This window comes from Opisthocomus hoazin, chromosome 1, assembly GCF_030867145.1.
Source record: "Opisthocomus hoazin isolate bOpiHoa1 chromosome 1, bOpiHoa1.hap1, whole genome shotgun sequence".
NCBI lineage: Eukaryota > Metazoa > Chordata > Aves > Opisthocomiformes > Opisthocomidae > Opisthocomus > Opisthocomus hoazin.
The window spans coordinates 28,300,597-28,319,484 of NC_134414.1; the positions used below are offsets into that span (position 1 = coordinate 28,300,597).

Genomic DNA, 18,888 nt, shown 5'->3' on the forward strand with positions numbered 1-18,888 from the left:
GCCTGTGGGACTTCTCTGCTCTTCCTCCCGGGCTTCCAGCAGCTGTTACAAGACAATCAGGTCTTCCTCAGTGGCATCAGCTGACAAGGTCCCTGTGTTTTCTGCCACCCTGTTAGTTTGTGTTTTCTAGTGTTGAGTTAGAAGTTCGATTCCTGGATTTTGCAAAATCTGAAAAAGTTTTCAACTTCTGTAGAAAGCCAAGCCTGACTGTGCTTATGAGTCACCCCTTCACTGGTAGCTTTGTCTGGAGTAGGAAAACTCACAGGGCTTATCACACACATCTGCTCAGTGTTTTGGTAATGCCCTGGAGTTTACAGATAAGAAATCATACCTAACTCTGCTAACTACACAAGACTGCTGATACCATAAACATGTATCTTCCATTATCATGTAGATAACACATACACATTGGCAAGTAAAGATAATTCAGACAGATGATCAGCACTGTTCCAGATCACCTGGGCTCAAAAGACCATGCAGTTGCAAGATTGCCAGTTTACACGTCTCCTTTTGGAGGCCTCTGGGCCCCAAGGCAGTCACCAGCTGCTTCATGCCTTTAGCCATCTGTTCTGCCCATGTGGGTCCAAGCCAAAAGCATGCCTGACTTACATTTTTTAATATATTTTTTTTAAGCAGCTAAATTCATTGCTTTGTCTCTTATGTTTCCTTTAAGCATTTTTTTCCCAGTGTCCCAGTGCAAATTGCTCAGCTCTCCTTTCTTTCACATATGTACCAAAAGATTTCTTAGAAAATCTACAGTTCAGAAACCTCTTCAATAAAGACTTTTAGAGTAGGGGATGTGACCCCTCCTGGGGTCAAAGAAGCTGGAAGTGGCACTATGAGCCTCGGAAGAGAGGTGGATTTGTATCTGCAAAATCCCTGGAAAATTGTTAGCACAGTAGACTAAAAGAGACCTTGAATACGTGCATTTTCTCTACTTTAGAAAAAGAAAAGGAGAGGAAAAAAAGGGAAACAGAAGCAGTCAGGAAGTGATTTTAATGGAAGCATTTAATAGTATCAGAACAGCAATACTTAGTGAGGCCAACAGGCAGTTCATTCCACTGTATGCATTAGCTCTGCTATAAGCATCTGTTTACGCTTCTTTAAAAACAAGAAGGCAAGCACAGAGGGATGCTTCCCCACACGGTCTCCCAGCTCCAGCAGTTTATGAATCACAATGTTTTTGAGCCAGAGAAACTCTCTGCTTTTAATAACCATTGGGTTTTTTTCTCAAGAATTCAGTCTAGTTTGATCTCAGTATCTCAAGGGTCCTCACTGCTGCTGTGCATACCATAAGGTTTGAGGTCTTGTTAAATAAGATGAAAGATTTTTTTCCCAGAATTTCTATAAATTATACTCTCTCAGACAGATTTTTCAAGTTGGGATGCATGAAGTCTGTAAGCATAATTGCTCTGCCTTTCTCCCATGTGCTATCACTGATTACAGATATAAGTAACTACTCAGAGCCTGGTTTATTCTTTGTGGCTACACCTATCTCTTTCACATCAACCATATCTGGAAATGTAGGCATGAAGTTTTGGGTGGGTCTAGCTTTCTAGATGAGAACTCTGCTCCATGCAAGATAGTAAGATTCATGTTCAACGGAAATAACATACTCAACCTATAAATCCCTGAGTGTGATTCAGAGTTAATGCTGATACTCTTAAATAATAGGATTAGGTGGGGGGTGTGTCTGTGTATGTTATATCGTTACATATCTAAACAGCTCATATATGGATGGTAAGCAAAAACTTTGGGGTAATCAGATCACAGATTCACGCTGCTGGGGAAATGATCTTGATATCAAAGTGAGCAGCTGTATTTCTGTATGAACAAGATGGGTGCAGTTGTGTGGTTGGGGTGTCTGTCCAGGAGTAACACCTTGAATCCTGGATCTTTTCAGTACTGCAGTGTAATGTGTATTGATTTCTTTGGAAGTTCACTTTGGACAGAGTTTAATAACTGTTATTTTCTTCTCTAGATAAAAAAGGTTGCAATATATCTATGTCGCAATAACACTATTCAGACAATGGAGGAGCTGCTTTTTGAGCTGCAGCAAACCGACCCAGTGAACCCAATAGTCCAGCACTGCGATAATCCTCCATTTTACCGTTTTGCTGCCAGTAACAAAGCCTCAGCTGCAGCTTCTGGTATGACCTAAATACACTTTTCAGTTACACTCTTCTGCTTTTTCCAGTCTTCATCTCTTTGAAACAACAATGTTAGTTTTGCACCCATTCAGATTTGTGTATATAAAAAGCGCAAGTTTCAGGGCTGTGTTGCACAGCTAAATTACAGTTGGTTTTGATTCCTAGTATTGTATATGCTTTGTAAACATATGCTTAATTATTGCAACTATTTTAATAGGATATTGCCAATGTTTGGTGCTGTTCAGGACCCTTATGAGGTGGTTCTTCTACTGCTAGTTTCTCAGAACAAGAAGTCATCACCGATGCTGTGATTGCAGCAGGTATACTAAAGCAATAGAGTCTGCTGAAAACAGAGAGCCTCAACTGTGTGGCAATTCTGTTTTCAAAAGCAAGAAGCTATTTGTAAGCTGCAGTTGTCAAAGGTAGGAAAGAGACAGTCACCCCAAATTCAACCTTGCCTATGTTTTGCCAAATTCTTGAAAAACAGTAGGTTATGTCACTTGAAAATAAGCAGAGTTCAAGGAGTGGAAGAGCATAATTATGTTAATCTACCCCTCAAAGCATGTAAATTTTACACCATTCAGCATGCAAGCGGGTCCTGTTTTGTAGAGGTGACAGCATTCATTCACATGCACATGTACTTGCAGGATGATCACTTTGACTGTGGCTACTAGAGTAATTTAAGTTACGGGATTTTATTGCTTTGCAAATACTGTCTGCTGCATGTAAGGGGTGTTCTTCTTTCATTCATATACAGGAACCACCTCTAGCAGTAACACTGTTGTAGCTGGCCAAGACAGTTTTCCTGATGTAGAGGAGAACAAGATGGTGAAAGAGACTGATGAAAGGTTTGTGGTTTGTTTTCTTTCCTCCAAAATCTGTGCATTTTCCTAGGCTAAGGATGAAGTGTTGGATGAGGTGTCGGGCAAAGTTCTGCATTGCTTTGTGAGAAACTCTGATGCTTACACTGATCCGAAGTGGCATTATCCCAGTAAGACCGTGTTAAAATGAGTGTATGTAAAAGTAAAACAAACAATCCTACTCACATGATTCTTGTTCCTACTGTTGCTTAATAATACATTGCAGAGGAACATCTGTTAAACCTACATTGAACAAATTGTGCTAAGTAGATTGTGGGTTTGTAGGAATTAACCGCAAAGGAGAAAGAAAATTGGGAGTGTTAATATCTCTATTAAAAATCAAGTTTGATCACACCTTTTGATGTCATGGACAGCGAGTAAAGTTTAGTATGCAGGTTTGTATCCATGATTGCAAGGACACATCCTTTGTCCAGACAAAATATCTTAGCGAGGAAAGCTATGTAAAATATTTTGCTTAGAAATCATACATGCACTTTAGTCTTCTACTACTTATGGTACATACTGACAAATGATGAATGAACAAATGCAAAGCTTAAGGGCCATCAGATCTGTGAGCAAAAACAGATATAGATTTCTTCTCTTAATGAAATCATCTTATTTTTTAAGAGAACTTTGAATGATTTCTAATAGCATTAATTAGTAAGTGTATTAATACCACATTAGTCTGTTGTTCCTGGTAGTTGCTAGTATCACTTCAGCAGTCCAACCCACCTTCCACAGTTTCAGGCTTAGAGGTACAGAGACAATTATGTGAGCAAACTTTTCTGTACTTCAGAATATTTTTGAGTCACTTCACTTCTACATGTTATAAATATGAGTAGCATTTTGTCAGGTTAGTTATATCTATCTGCTGATTTGAATGTAAGTAAAAAACAGCACTCAGTACTAAGTAAGTTTCAAACTGATAGTAGAGAGGATTTGACTCAAAATTGTGGTTTTCAGCATATGCACTAAAAGTATACTTAAAAGGAAGATAAAACCATTTTTCCTCTGGATTAGTTTTTTTTTATTCTTTGTGTAAATGTTTATGGCTATATAGTTTTAAGTTAGATTTTTGTTTAGTTGATTTGCAGAGAAGTTGAGCAAATTTCATCTCCTGCTATACTTTAAATCTAACTGTATAAATTTGAAATGTGATTCCAAAAACAGTTTTGGCATTCAAATCTGCCAAAGGCTGTATAATAAAAATGAAAGGAAGATCACAAAGTTCTGTTCTTGGTATTCTGATTCCTAGTGGAAGATTCCTCATAAAAAAGTGTAAAGTAATTTGCCTGAATTCATTGCTGGCATTTACATTACCAAAGACATTAGAAGCTGTAAGTGCATGTACACTTCGATGTGCCAGTCTTAGACTGTCCATTAATATTGACCTCATGTCAAGACATATTAAAAATACTATTTACAGAAAGTAGTAGAGAATAGATTGTAAGCAAACCATTCTCATAAATCTGTGAATTTTTTTAATAATATGAAGCTGATCAGAAGATATCTATGTTATTGTGTTGACACAATATGATGTAAAATGTCCTGCATTCAAGTCATTTCTATGACCTGTATTCTCAGTTTGTTTCGTACAGAATAGAATTAATCTCTGCATATTTCTTCATTTTTTTTCCTTGACTTTATTGTTCTTTTATCTTTTTTATCTTTTTAAGTATGCCAGTTAAATATGTCAGTGATTGTCAGTTTGTACACATTTATTAAAGGAAGTTACTAAAATATATGAGAAACAGATACTGGAAAGACAGAAAATGGCAGAATTAAGATGGCTCATGATGCCTTTCTGTCACCTTCACAATGAATTTATTGTGCTCTTATGAGACAGGCATGCTTTGGAAGCAGCATAATGTGTCAATGTATTATTAAATACCCTGCAATAAGATGTATGCACATTAGTATGAAATTTAATTGAGTGTTGCAAAGAGAATCTTCAGCCTGGTTTTGTTTGATATAGTTGTTTTAACATGGTTATTTGTAATTAATTTCCTAGCTTTGCAGAAATGATGATGGTTTTACATCCTCACTAGTGTGTGAGTCTCCTGCATGATTCCTCTCACTCCACTTCAGGCCTGATTACACTGACAGCACAAGGAGGTGGAGAAAGCCAAAGGAGATCACCAGTATAAATTAGCTTATTGTGGATCTGTGGCAAATTTGAGGACAGCTGTGAACAGTTTGTTCTGGCTCTTACATCCCTTAATTCCTCTGCTAGATCTGCTCTAGTAGTTGCTGGGTTTTCCACTTGAAGGGTCATCTGCTGCAGCTTTTGCTGCTTGATACATGTGCGGGCTTGACTTTAGACTATTCAGGCAGTTACTGTTGCAGCAGGTCGCCAGAATTTTACCTGTGAAAAAATACTAGCTGTGAACAGTTTATATCTCAGCTGAGCTTTAGCACAGTTTCTTGCTTCAAGAAAATCATACATTTGCAGCAACAGAATTTTCCCTCTGCTAAATTGTAAAAGCTTGTGACACAGGAGCACACTGCTTTTTTTGTGGAAAGAAACAGCATTAATGTTCGCATTGCTGTCTACTCCTGTATAAAAGTGCGTGCATAAGGAAATGCTTTTTTTGTAGAGTAAGCATATAGTCCAGATATTTAATGTCAGTCTGTGTTTTTAATGAAGATTTTTCTTGTATTTGAAGGTTCAGTAATGTAATCAGAGCACATACCCGACTAGAATCAAGGTACAGTAATAGCTCTGGAGGATCTTATGATGATGACAAAAGTAAGTTCTATTATTCAATTTGATGAAATTTCTGGTGTTTTGGTGGGAGAGGAAAACATTCTTATGACTGGTGGAGGTTCTCTGTTTAAGTTCTGTATGAATAGTAATGTAGCATCACCATACAGGAAGTGTCCTTATTTTACCTTCATACCTCATTTAATTAATTTCCCTTGTTTAACCTGGGCTCAATCAATCAATCCTATTTAAAGGCTAGAGACGTTCACAGACAGCAGTAGCAGAGAATCCTCCAGACAGTAACACCTTGAACCTGTTGTACATGGCAAGGCAAAAGACTTCCAAGAGTATTACAGTGAGTGCTCTGAATTGTGCCCTCAAAATCAAGTGCTGTTATATAAGCATGGAGAAGAAATTCAGAAGTTTCCAAAACTGAGTCCTTATCTCCTCTTTAGCTTTTCTCTGCTGTCTGCAGCCAATTTCTGGCTGCACTGTGGACCTGTGCCAAGAGGGGAGAGTGAGATAGGGCTCCTGAGCATGCTTGTTGTTCTTTATGTATTTCTGCTGAGCGGACTATAAGTGGACACTTGATGCTGAGCAGAGATTCCAAAGAAAGCCAAGATATTTCCATCAACTACTGAATTACATTGTAAATTTTAGGAGTTGGATGGTTTGAATTAATTTCTGGAGTGAATTATAAAGAAGCCAATGTACAGGTTTTGGTTAGGTCCTAACCAAATGTAATAAAGGCAAGACCTTTTTATAGACTTTTATCTCTGGCTTATTAAAGCCAAGTCAAATAATATAGAGACCTTAATGACTTGTATTGGTGGAATGAACAGCAGTTTGGGACAGTATTTCAACATTAGAAGTAAAGATTTAATATATTCTTTCATCCAAACAATTTTTTGGCAATACTTTTCTGCAAAATATGGAAACACTATGAAGTACAATATGATAGGCTAATTTCCTCTGTATAATTAACTATCCTTCATAGTTGTGAAGTAGAATATTTACAAAATATTGCATATGTATATAGTGCAGTATTGAAATCCACAAAAAAATAGTGCAACGTATTAAACTTGGTGGGTTTTAGTACACTTGTCTTGTTTTTCTTATGGCTTTCTCTTACTGCAGCTACTAAAAATTCTTCAGCAGATGTTAACTGGAACACCAGCAGGAATATGATCTGCATGAACAATCTTTCAAAATAGAACAATGTTTATATATCAGAACATTTTTCATGAATGGCTGGTTTTGACAGGGGCTTTAAGTAATAAAATATTAAAAAATACTGAAATTTTCTTAGGGTCTGTTGGCATGTCTTCTCAAGGTGGTGCCCAAATGTTTTTTCCTGCCTGCACCTGTAAGTTTTGTAGTACTGTGAATATTTATGCAATGTTTGCTGCTCACAGGGGTTCCTTCCGCAAATATATGAATACTTATATGTAAAATGAACTGCATTTTACTTAGCTACTGACATTATATAAAACTGTAAGAAGAAAGAGTAATTCTTACACCATTTGTAAGAATTTGTATTTGTACACGATAAATAGTGCAACCTCTGTGAAGAACGTGCAACTTATTCCCTCTGGCAGGCAGCCCAGACTGTGAAAGAGTTGGTGATATGGCTTCCCTCTTCTCCCCAGTCCACCTGAGCATACACGTATTTCTGAGGATATAAACAGGGAACAGAGCTCTGCAGCACAGAAATTCTTTTGTTCATGCAAAGACTTTATGTTAAGGTGCAGGGTGTTTCTTACTTTTTTTCTCAGTCTGCACATAAACCTGTGAAAACATGAGTGAGGAGCTAGGTCTTAGTGTGGACTTCATGAAGCGCTTAAACTGGTAGTAATAAGCAGTGATTGCACAGTGCTTTTTGTGTGAAAAGCATCTGGCAAACATTATTGGTCAATCCTTAGAAGATGAATATGTGAAAATGCTATACTTACTTTGCTACATTATTAGGCCAGTTTATTCTGCTTTATCTGTAACTAATAAATCATCCTCCAGAGGATAAGAGGAACAAGTAGAGGTCTAAGTCATAAAGATCTGAAGTGCTTCTTAGAAGATTAACACTGAAGAATGGAAATGAAAAAGCTGGCATCTTACTAATAATTGGAGAAGCAGCTACTGCATTGAAGGGCTCCTGAAGATCTGAAAACCTGGAGACATTTTGTCAAAACCAAGAAGTGGTGTGCATTAGAGAAAGCTAGCTCTGATAGTTTTGTAGGCATCAACACAGTTTTGCTTCCTGTACCAAAACCAACAAACATCAGGTACATGCTGTTAAAAAAAAAAAAAAAAAAGGTTGATGAAAGTTCTGAGAGTTTCAAATCTACCTAAAATGCAGAAGTGTAACAAAAAGGCAGAGCAAAATATAATGCTTTAATTAAAAATTCACGAAGGGCAATGTCTGGATATATGTCAAGACCAGGCCTGGAAAGGATACATTCCATGGCAGTGTACTGCAGACTGCCAGACCTAAGAAATAAAAGCTGACCAATGGGAAAAATGAGAAGAATGAGAGGGAACAAAATACAGGAGAGATGAACAAAGGCATGCGGCTGAGAGAAGACAGAAAGTGGTGGAAATAACTTACTTGACCCACATCGTTGCAGATAAACAGGTGGAAGAAAAAACCCTATTGCTTATGAACATACAGCAGCTGTCATACTGAAGCGAAGTTAAATACATCTTTGAGAAGTTCACAAGATGATAATTCATCCTTGTTGAAAGACGATTACCCTGAAGATGCTTTTTGCATTCCTCATGTCTCCTTCCTACTTCAGGACTTTTAACTTCTGCCTTTGTAGCATCACTCAGCAGGGCATTGGTGAGGAGCTGCAAGAATGTGTCGCTGGTACGTGGCTCCTTGCAGCAGGTGGCTTCTGACAGCAGCTTCCTTGGCTGAACTTTTCTCTCATTTTTGAAGAGAAAGTCTGTTGCTTAGTGCTTTGTGATGTGGATCCAAAGCTACTAAGTGACAGCAGGGATTCAGCTGCAGCTCCTACCATTCAGTGCTGTTTGCCTGGAATCTGTTTAATTTCCAGCAGCGTGAAAAAGGGATTAAAAGTGCATGACTTGTTATTGAACATGGGAATTTGAAAACCTCATGTCATCTTATCACATTATTCCAAACAGCTGAGCTGATAAGTTACCATAAACTCTATTTTATTATTTCTCCAAAATGGGTAACCAGGCTTTTTTTTTATAGACTCTGTTTTAATGCTTTTCCACACAGATGATCCTGTTTCTCCTTATACAAGCTGGTTATTGAATATTGTTGAAACCAAACAACCACATCCCCTGCCCATGCCTTACAATGGAGGATGTTGGGCACCACTTGTGGACTACCTCCCAGAAACCATCACACCCCGGGGACCTCTTCATAGGTGAGCAGTTTCTCATTCTGACATTTCAAACAGGGACATGCTTCCTTTTACTGGTTGACCAACACCAATCCAGCCATCCCACCACTCAGAACATCTGAAAAGCATACCTACAATTTCTGCTGATTTCCAGTGCTAAAATCAACATGCAGTGAAGGCCTGCAGTTCTACCAGTTCTGTACCATAAAGCCTGTTTACGATGTAGGGCATCACTTTCTGATAAGAATCAGACTGAAGAAACAACTAAAACAGAAAAGGAAAATTTCCCTTTCCCAAGCCTTTGTTCCAAGCAGTTGTTCCCCTTTGATCATTTATTCTAATGAGGCTATGTATATTCTCAAATTCCTCTTTTATATAATTTATATTGACAGTAATAGTGTTCTTTTCAGTAATGGGTACTTACCTGCTTAATACTGTAACTAAGGTGCTTCAGCATTAGTCATATTGAGCATGTTGAAATGCTACAAATTTGAAAATGTAGAAATTCAGAAATAGCCATGATGTGACTGTTTTCCCATCTCGAAGAGGTTTCAAACTGATACGGTGATCTAATTTCCAGGTGCAATATTGCTGTCATCTTCATGACTGAGATGGTAGTGGATCACAGTGTGAGAGAAGATTGGGCTCTTCACCTCCCTTTATTGCTACATGCTCTCTTTCTAGGTAAGACCAACAGAACAAGAAGCAAAATATAAATGTACTCCTGTCCTATTAGTTTAGTTTTGCTGAATTTGTAGAGTTGTGTTTCTTGCATGCTTTTAATTACGGTTTCCTTAAAAAAAAACCCAAACCTGAGGCATTACAGTCTGTGAATTAGTCTCAAAACTTTGAAGGTTTTGAGTATCTTGGCCAATTTCACCCAAATTCAAGAGGTGGGTAGAAATTGAAAGATTATTGACTTCCTAAAATATCTCTAAATAACCTGTAGCACAACCCCCCCCCACCCCACCCCTGAAAAAGGCAGGTGAGACTCAGCCTTTGCACAGTCTGCTATGTGATGGGCAGCTGCGCAGTCAGGATTTGCTTTAGACCTGGACTACACCCACCAGTGCTGTCTCTTGCCTTCGCAAAAATGTTATGTAAGAGAGCTGAGATTACTGTTCTGCAGAGATGGTGAAGGTAGGACACAAATCTCAGGAAAGCAAGCTTCATTAATTTCACTGCTCATGGAATGTATTATCGTCAATGTCTTCCCTTGTATAACTGAGCATAGAGGCACTGCTTTTTCACCACTGCTCTGTCTGTTCTTGACTGTAACACAGTTCAGCTGGAGGGGTGATACCTTCCTTATCCTGCCACTTAACATTATGAAAAGCAAGTAGCATAATTTTTTAGCATACAAGAGTATTTAGCATTATAAAGCAATTCCCTAACTTGCATGGTTGATAAATAATAGTTTTCAGAAATAAACACAGCCAGACACTTGTGAAATAAATTTATTATAACTGGAGATCACAGTCCACTTCTCATTCCGTCACCATAGTTACCACTAAGTCTATTCACTGGCAATCTGGGAAGAGTCTGTTGTTCAGTGGGCAAAAAGGTTAAATTGGGAGGTTACAGCACAGTAGAATACATGTGATATACTTCGGTATATAGTTCAAGAAGATACCTCATTCTCCTTTTCTGGTAGTCTGTTACCAACTGCTCTGTTTGAAATTTTTTTATGAAATAGGGTTTTTTGGAAAATGCACACTCATCAAATACTCATTTTGTATATTAGTACATTGATTTCAACAAACTTCTTAAGAAACATAAGAATAACAGCCAGGACCATGTCGGATGGGACTTCCAGGGTCAGTTTCAATAAGACATTTCACACACATTCTTCACTTAAATCTGTTTTGTGACTGCCCATAACAATTTTTTACTTCTTTTTTACATTGCTGTGAGCTGAAAAGTGAACTGGAGTAGTGTATGAATCAAATCAATAACTATCAACTGATCAAACAACGTCTTTAGTACGATTTTGTAGCAAGTGTGAGAAAAATGGTGCTTACAGTTAGAAATTCTCACAAGAATAAATTAATAACTTAAGACAGGAACAGTATGCAGCAGCGTGGCCACTGCAGTTAAGACAGCTTTAAGATGCCATCAAGGAGCCATGTGAATAAACATAGGCAGGAACGGAGTTATGATATTAGTAATCCACTATAAAAATACCTTTAGTGATTTGTTCATGCAATAATGTTACAACATTACAGTTTTTCATAAGAAATAAATAGAAATTTATGAATACCATTTGAGAAAGTCCTTTGGTTAAGAACTTTCAGTTCTCAAATGTGAAATGAAAGCAAAGTGTGACTGGTAACTAAATGTAAATGGCCTAGTGGTAACTAAAATGACATCACAGCTTCCAGGCTTCAAGTTCAGTTCCTGTGGTTTTTATACATCCCATGGAAAAATTTTTCAGTGTTTTGTAGTAGAGCTCTGTTGTGAAGGTGTAAGAAAGTTATGCTACACTTGTTAGCCAGTATGATCGAAAATCAAGTATTTCTGTCCTGTTGGAGGAGGCAGATACATCTGACCCAAAAGGAAACTGGAAGCTGGTATGGTGGCTAGCTGAAGAGCCTGTATCATTCCATTTATTGGAAGGAGAGAGAAAATATTAAAATGAAAGAATTTTGCAATTTATGTGTTTAATAGGCTATTGGATGGTTTGTAGAGCTGATACTGGAGGTAGACTGCTGGTGTGATCCTGCTTCACTCAATAGTGGATGAAAATCACTACTGTTTAAAAACTGTTTTGCAACCAGTGTGAAATGAGTTTAGCAGCTAGACTCCTTTCCAATGGAAATGTGTCCACGTCACAGAAGTTCACCCTCTCAGGATGTCTTCTGAGTAAAGGATGGCCCAGCACTGGACAAGCACAAAGACTGAACTGTCCTTCTCACCTCCTGGTTAGCACATCTATATCAATACTGTCATACAAAAACCTAGGGTTTAACAGGATTTCAGTCACAAATGCTGCCAATGTGGAATTTATTTGCAACTAAAAGAACTTTTTATATCGTTTTCAGGGTATGTTAGAACAGGGTAGGATGGGTTCATTATCTCCTGGCAGGTGGAAGGAAATGGAGATAGGAGAATAGGAGAAGAAACCTGAAGAAGCTGAAAAAGAGGTGGGCACGTTGCCCATGATTCTTTTGGAGGAGGCTATGGGCAGATGAGTAAGACCAAGGATCAACCAAGTGTGGGCTGGATGAGTGGTCAGTGAAGTGGATAGAGAACTGGCTGAATGGCAGAACTCAGAGGGTTGTCATCAGCGGCGCTGAGTCTAGTTGGAGGCTGGTAACTAGTGCTGTCCCCCAGGGGTCAATACTTGGCCCAGTCTTATTCAACTTCTTCATCAGGGACCTGGATGAAGAGTTAGAATGTATCCTCAACAAGTTTGCTGATGACACAAAACTGGGAGGAATGGCTGATACACCAGAAGACTGTGCTGCCATTCAGCGTGACCTGGACAGGCTGGAGAGTTGGGCAGAGAGGAACCTGATGAAGTTCAACAAGGGCAAGTGCAGGGTCCTGCACTTGGGGAGGAACAACCCAATGCACCAGTACAGGCTTTGGGCACACCTGCTGGAGAGCAGCTCTGCGGAGAGGGACCTGGGTGTCCTGGTGGACGACAGGTTGACCATGAGCCAGCAGTGTGCCCTTGTTGCCAAGAAGGCCAATGGTGTCCTGGGGTGCATGAAGAGGAGTGTGGCCAGTAGGTCGAGGGAGGTTCTCCTTCCCCTCTACACTGCCCTAGTGAGGCCTCATCTGGAGTGCTGCATCCAGTTCTGGGCTCCCCAGTTCAAGAAAGATGAGGAGCTACTGGAGAGAGTCCAGCGGAGGGCGACGAGGATGATGAGGGGACTGGAGCATCTCTCCTATGAGGAGAGGCTGAGGGAGCTGGGCTTGTTTAGCCTGGAGAAGGCTGAGAGGGGATCTTATAAATGCCCACAAATATCTGAAGGGTGGGTGTCAAGAGGATGGGACCAGACTATGCAGTGATGCCCAGCGACAGGATAAGGGGCAACGGGCACAAACTGAAGCAGAGGAAGTTCCATCTGAGCATGAGGAAGAATATCTTCATTTTGAGGGTGACAGAGCCCTGGAACAGGCTGCCCAGGGAGGTTGTGAAGTCTCCTTCTCTGGAGATATTCAAGACCTGCTTGAACGCAGTCCTGTGCAGCCTGCTGTAGGTGCCCCTGCTTCGGCAGGGTGGTTGGACTAGATGACCCACAGAGGTCCCTTCCAACCCCCACCATTCTATGATTCTGTGATCACAGGAGCTCCAAAGACCTGCCCACAGGAGCCAGAGACGCACTGCTCAGACTATGGCAGTATGAGCAGCTTCAGTTTTGCAGACCGGGTAAGAACAAGCGTGACTGGAGTGTATTAGAGAATACCTGACTTGAAAGACCTGTTGGCTGCTGCCACTTAGAGTAAAGGAGCTTCTTTTTAAAGAGGAATGTATCCTGGGAAGAGAGGAGCTAAGGAGAAAACAGTTCAATTTTTCAGCACTGGAACTGCCCGTAAATGGAATAAAGTATTTTTAAATATCTGGAAGATACTGAAAGAGAATCAAACAGAGATTGCTGCCACAGAATGCAGTTTATTTTGCAAACATGTTTCCTTTACATATGAAATTTGTGAATTATTCAGGTTGTGTTAAAACCTTGCAAATAGCAGTAGTGCTAACCAGATCAGAGTCTTTCAGTGCTAGACTTTCGATTTCAGTTCTGCACCCTGAGCTAGTGGCTAGTTTCTCATGCTACTTACTGGTAGTTGTAGTTCTATTTCAAGGGGTTTTGTCTGTGAGTTCCTTTCTTAATAAATCAGTATCTACCTCTTACAGTTTACACTCATTCTAAAACTGATGTCTGTGCAAGAAAGCCAGATGCTGCGGTAAGCAATGTAATTACAACCACCACGAAGAATTTCCAATCTTCAGAGGTTTTCCAGCCTGTCAAATTAACACTGCAGTGAGGCAGAATGCATAAAGCTGTATTGCCACACCTTGTTTTGTACCTCCTGTAGAGGACCCCAATCTGGAAACTAAATACATACACATACATTTAAGTAAAAACTCTAGTAACTGTGTCTGGAAATACTGCATCTTTTGTTTGTTTGCACAGTTGCCATGAACTGCCTTGAAATTTTTGCTATTTCTGGAATGTGAAATTGTTTCTTATTACTTTATATTCAGTGATTGCTGTAACCTTTTCTTTTAGGTCTTGACCATTACCGCCCTGAGGTCTTTGAACACAGTAAAAAGTTACTGCTTCACCTTTTGATTGCGTTATCTTGCAATAGCAACTACCAAGCCATTGCATCAGTGCTTCTTCAGACCAGAGAGATGAATGAGACCAAGACTCTGACAGTACAACCAGCATACTTACCTGAATATCTTTATACAGGTAATAAAGCAAAAGAAGAAAAGAACATTGCATTATACTGTGAGGTTTTTGAAAGTAGAATGTCAAGGTTACTTTCCTAAAATACAACAGTTTTGATAAATTAAAATAGTAGTGACAAATATGAACAGTTCCCATTAATATTATTTCCATGTGAACTACCCTAAAGATGCACCCAAATTATTATTTTTGTGATAGTTGAGAAAGCCATCTGATGTAAGGCAAAATATATAATGTAGAATTTTAAACATTAATACAGCTAATAACTTCCTAACTTCCCCCTCAGGGAGCAAGGACTACTTTAAATGAGGGCAATCACTCCTCAGCCTTCAAAAGAAATGAATAAATAATTCCAACACAGGAAGAGCAGCAAGGATGTGCAGCTCAGATTTTCCATTATTAAATTAAATTTCACATCATACACACCCTCCTTAATATCAGATAGATACACTTCATTTCTGTCCTGAAATCTGTTTCTGCATTAGGAGGCGTACTTCAGACCTCTGCTGAGATTGGTATGCTGTTGACTTTTAGCAGTTTTCCAGTTTTTAAGGGGTTGGTTTGGAACAGTTTGGAGAGGGCTGATAGCTAGATTTACTATTGTCATGTAGTATTGCTAAAAGCAAATGTACTGCTGAGATTTGAACGAATCACAGAACCAATGTAGAGTGATGCAGATGGAATTAGTTGTCTGGGAGAGGGTGAGGAACTTCACCACACAGTGAGAAAAGAGAAGGAAAGATTATAAAATTTGTGGCATTTCCATGGTTCTTCAGGAATGTAACCAAAAGTAATAAACAATTTGACTTTATAAAGAATATTACTTGATAACTTATGAGACACAAAAAGGTATTTTAAAGTAATGAGAAGAAGGGGTAGGTATTTCAGATTAATGAATTACTTTGGCTACGGATGTTTTATTCTGAATAACATCTGTGCAAAATTACCTCACACGTGGATTTCCTGTCCTGAGTTGTGTAGATCTCATTTCTAATGCCTGTCCATGAATTATTAAATACAGAACCAAAGTCTTACATGAAAATTTTATTGCTGCTCTTCTGCCAAAATGAAAAACTGTTTCAGTTGCTGTTTCTGAAAAACATAATTGTTATACTGTGTCTGGGCCTCTTAAGTCCAAGAAATTGTCAAAACTTCATATTTGGACTCTTTTTTGAGCAGCTATATACAGAGTGAGACTGTGGGTGAGTAGCTATAGCAAAGAATCCTAACTGAAAATACTTTGGCTCAGGTTTGTTCCACATGATGTCAGGCAACTAAATTAGGAGTCTTCTGACCTGCAATGGATTTTGTCAGTAGAGAGGCCCTTCCTGCTCCCAGTCTTCTCGCAAGGCCAGTTCTTCTCCTGTAGATACAACCTAAGATGACTAGCAGTCTGACTTTAAGAAAACAGGTCTTAGTTTCTGATTTCAGCTCTGAAGTTGTGTGGCAAGCTTTTGATCCAGCAGAACTCTTACTCAGATATTTAATCTTAATGCTGAAAATATTTCGTATGAGTAGTCCAGTGTTGACAGCTACTAAAGGTGTTGAACAGAAGTCTTAGACATTTCTGTCTTGGTTTCCATTACATTTTTAAAATTAGGACAACATCATTGTGCTAACAATTCCACCCTGCAGAGGTTTTTTTCCTCATCAGACTGGCCCACAGAAGAGATCTGAACTTTGCATGCGCTTAGCCAACTTCAAAATTCACTTTACAAAAAGCCATACTTCTGAATGTAAAAAGCCCTGAAACATTTGTTTTTCAAGTGCTGTAGCCCTTGTGCAGTTAAAAAAAAAAAAAAAAGAACTTGACTTTGGTATTTTTTGTTTTATATTGGATTCTGCATGTTTAGAAACACAGTACCATTTTCACTCCCATCGGCGTTTGAGAGTTGTTGTGTTCTGCAGGTTTTCTCCATGTTTCCCAGTAGAAGGTTTCTTCTGCTGACTCTGAAAAGAGCTGCTTGGCAGACATGTTCATCTGTAATGCTGGCCCAACAGTGCATTCCTTCTTTATCTCCTCCCTTTCGGCTGGCAGGTGGCTTTGACTTTCTGCGGGAATACCAGTCGTCTCCGGTGCCAGATTCCGGCTTGAGCTCCAGCTCCACCTCCTCCAGTATCAGTCTGGGAGGCAGCAGTGGAAATCTCCCACAGATTACACAAGAGGTTGAGGACATGGACACTGCTCCTGAAACAGATGAGAAAGCAAACAAATTAATTGAGTTTCTGACAACCAGGTAACAGAGACAAGCAGAGGTTACGTTTGTACTCAAAACACATACTTTCATGTCTTCTCTACAATTATCTGTAGCAACTTAAAAGACTCAAAGGAAAATGTCTGAGCTTTTATAGTAATTACAGAATCCTGTTCCTCTTTTATGGATACTTATAGAAGTAGGTAGGTACTTAAAAGCACTACAGTGTCAGGAACAACATAAAAAGTCTTGGCTGACAGGAATAAAATGTTTAATTGACTGATAGTATTATGTTCAACAATCAACTAATGGAATAAGACAGGTTTTTTTTTTTTATAAAAATTAGATAGAAAGTGTACAGGGCGTAGTGAAAGTCCATAGTGAAACTATTAACTACCAACTACAGCCAGCAGATCCTAGGCGCAATGTTAAATTAAAAAACAGGGATTTGTTTATGCTGCTCTCTAAATGGTATAACTTATATTTTATAAGAAAGGTTTTGTAAAATACAGTGCAGGAATATTTATTTGCTTGTATTTTGCTCATAGAATTCTTTTCAGTTGCATGTTTTCCAGGCTGTGGCCCTGGAAATATCTAACTGCCTTTACAGTTTATATATTTTATCTGATTAAATTTATTTCAGATAACTCAAAGAATTTTTGCACTTTGTTATGTATTTCTTTAAGGGCATTTGGTCCACTTTGGTGCCATGAAGATATCACACCCAAAAATCAGAACACCAAGAGTGCTGAACAGCTTACTAATTTTCTGCGTCATGTTGTATCTGTATTTAAAGATTCCAAGTCAGGTAGTAAATTTTTTCCTTTCATAACTAAAAGAATATTCCCTCAAGTTCACACTGAATGTTTATCCTGTGATTTAGTAGATCTGCTTATGCAGAAGCACAACATATTGTATGTCTTAACAAGGATGTATGACATATGAAAGAACTGCTTTAAAAAAATCTTGTTAGATTGGACTGTGGCTGAATGTTAAATTGAACATTTCTTCAATGCTGTTGGTGAAAGCATTTTGGTTGATTCCAGCAGATAAAAGCCCCTCTATGTCCTGTTGGTAAAATACATGACAGTTACTAAGTAAATGTACTTTGTTAAATTTCTTCTGGCAATTAAAGTTTACTTTTAATTTGCTATGTTTTTACAGCTTAGGAAAGGTACTGATTGTGTTTTTAAAACCAACACAGTCACTAATTAGATATCTTCCAAGATCAGAGCAGAATTCAGCATCAGTATTTATATTTAAGATCTTATCCAAAGCGTACTGAAGCTAGTAGAAAGACTCCTAATACAGCTTGGCTTTAGGTTTGGGAGTGTTCAGAAGTTATGTGTTGCTGCCAGCAAGAGTAGTGGATGGATTGCAAGTTTGTCCAGGAACTGTAAAAAAAATTAAATCAGATGAGGAATTTCAGAGCTTTGCTGGCAAACAGTTGCAGACTCAGAATTTTGGGTTTCCAGTTTATTTTCTTACATTTTGTGTGAAATAAATGTAACAGTGGGAAATTCTCCCAAACTCAGACGTTTCTGCATCTCCATTTCTCACAGAGTTTACAAGATACACTACAAGATATCCTCCCCACAGAGTTGGTTCAGCCTGTTTATGACCCACAGTAAAGTCTGTCATTGAAAAAAAAACAATTTACATACTATTCTTTTGCTTAGGTTTTCATTTGGAGCAGCATCTGAGTGAAGTTGCATTACAAACAGCGCTTTCAAGCTCTTCAAGACATTATGCAGGTCGCTCTTTCCAGATATTCAGGGCCTTAAAGCAACCCCTTTCTGCACATGCGTTGTCTGACCTCCTGTCAAGATTGGTGGAAGTTATTGGAGAGCATGGAGATGAGATTCAGGTATCCATGTGTACATAATGTTTCTTAATACTGTTCTTTTGATGTAGATTTAATTTAAAATTACCATTTTAGCAAGCTGTTCTGGAGTCATGATGCAAAGTAGAATGTGGCCTTAACAAAGGTTACCTCTGAATTTACTGAATCCATATGTACCCTAACAAAGTCCTCATCAGGCTGTTACAATCTTATATAGCTGTAAAGAAAATAATTCAAAAATTTCTAGTAAATGTCACTCGAAATGTTTGTGATGACCATTTTTTCCCTTTTCACATCATTAATTTGTGCTAGAGGAACACATCTTCCTATGTTGATGTAATC

At 38.6% G+C, this 18,888-nt stretch overlaps 1 protein-coding gene across 5 annotated transcripts in view; it reads left to right on the top strand.

The window, feature by feature from the left end:
- FRY (FRY microtubule binding protein) overlaps nt 1-18,888 on the top strand; it is a 257,840-nt gene that overhangs the window by 190,996 nt on the left and 47,956 nt on the right. For all 5 annotated transcript variants that reach the window (XM_075420163.1, XM_075420181.1, XM_075420190.1 and 2 more), the window contains 9 exons: nt 1,982-2,150; nt 2,908-2,998; nt 5,677-5,759; nt 8,959-9,109; nt 9,666-9,769; nt 14,326-14,511; nt 16,547-16,745; nt 17,390-17,511; nt 18,383-18,570. In XM_075420163.1, the coding sequence (XP_075276278.1) occupies nt 1,982-2,150; nt 2,908-2,998; nt 5,677-5,759; nt 8,959-9,109; nt 9,666-9,769; nt 14,326-14,511; nt 16,547-16,745; nt 17,390-17,511; nt 18,383-18,570 (1,293 nt within the window). The remainder of the gene's footprint in view (nt 1-1,981; nt 2,151-2,907; nt 2,999-5,676; nt 5,760-8,958; nt 9,110-9,665; nt 9,770-14,325; nt 14,512-16,546; nt 16,746-17,389; nt 17,512-18,382; nt 18,571-18,888) is intronic.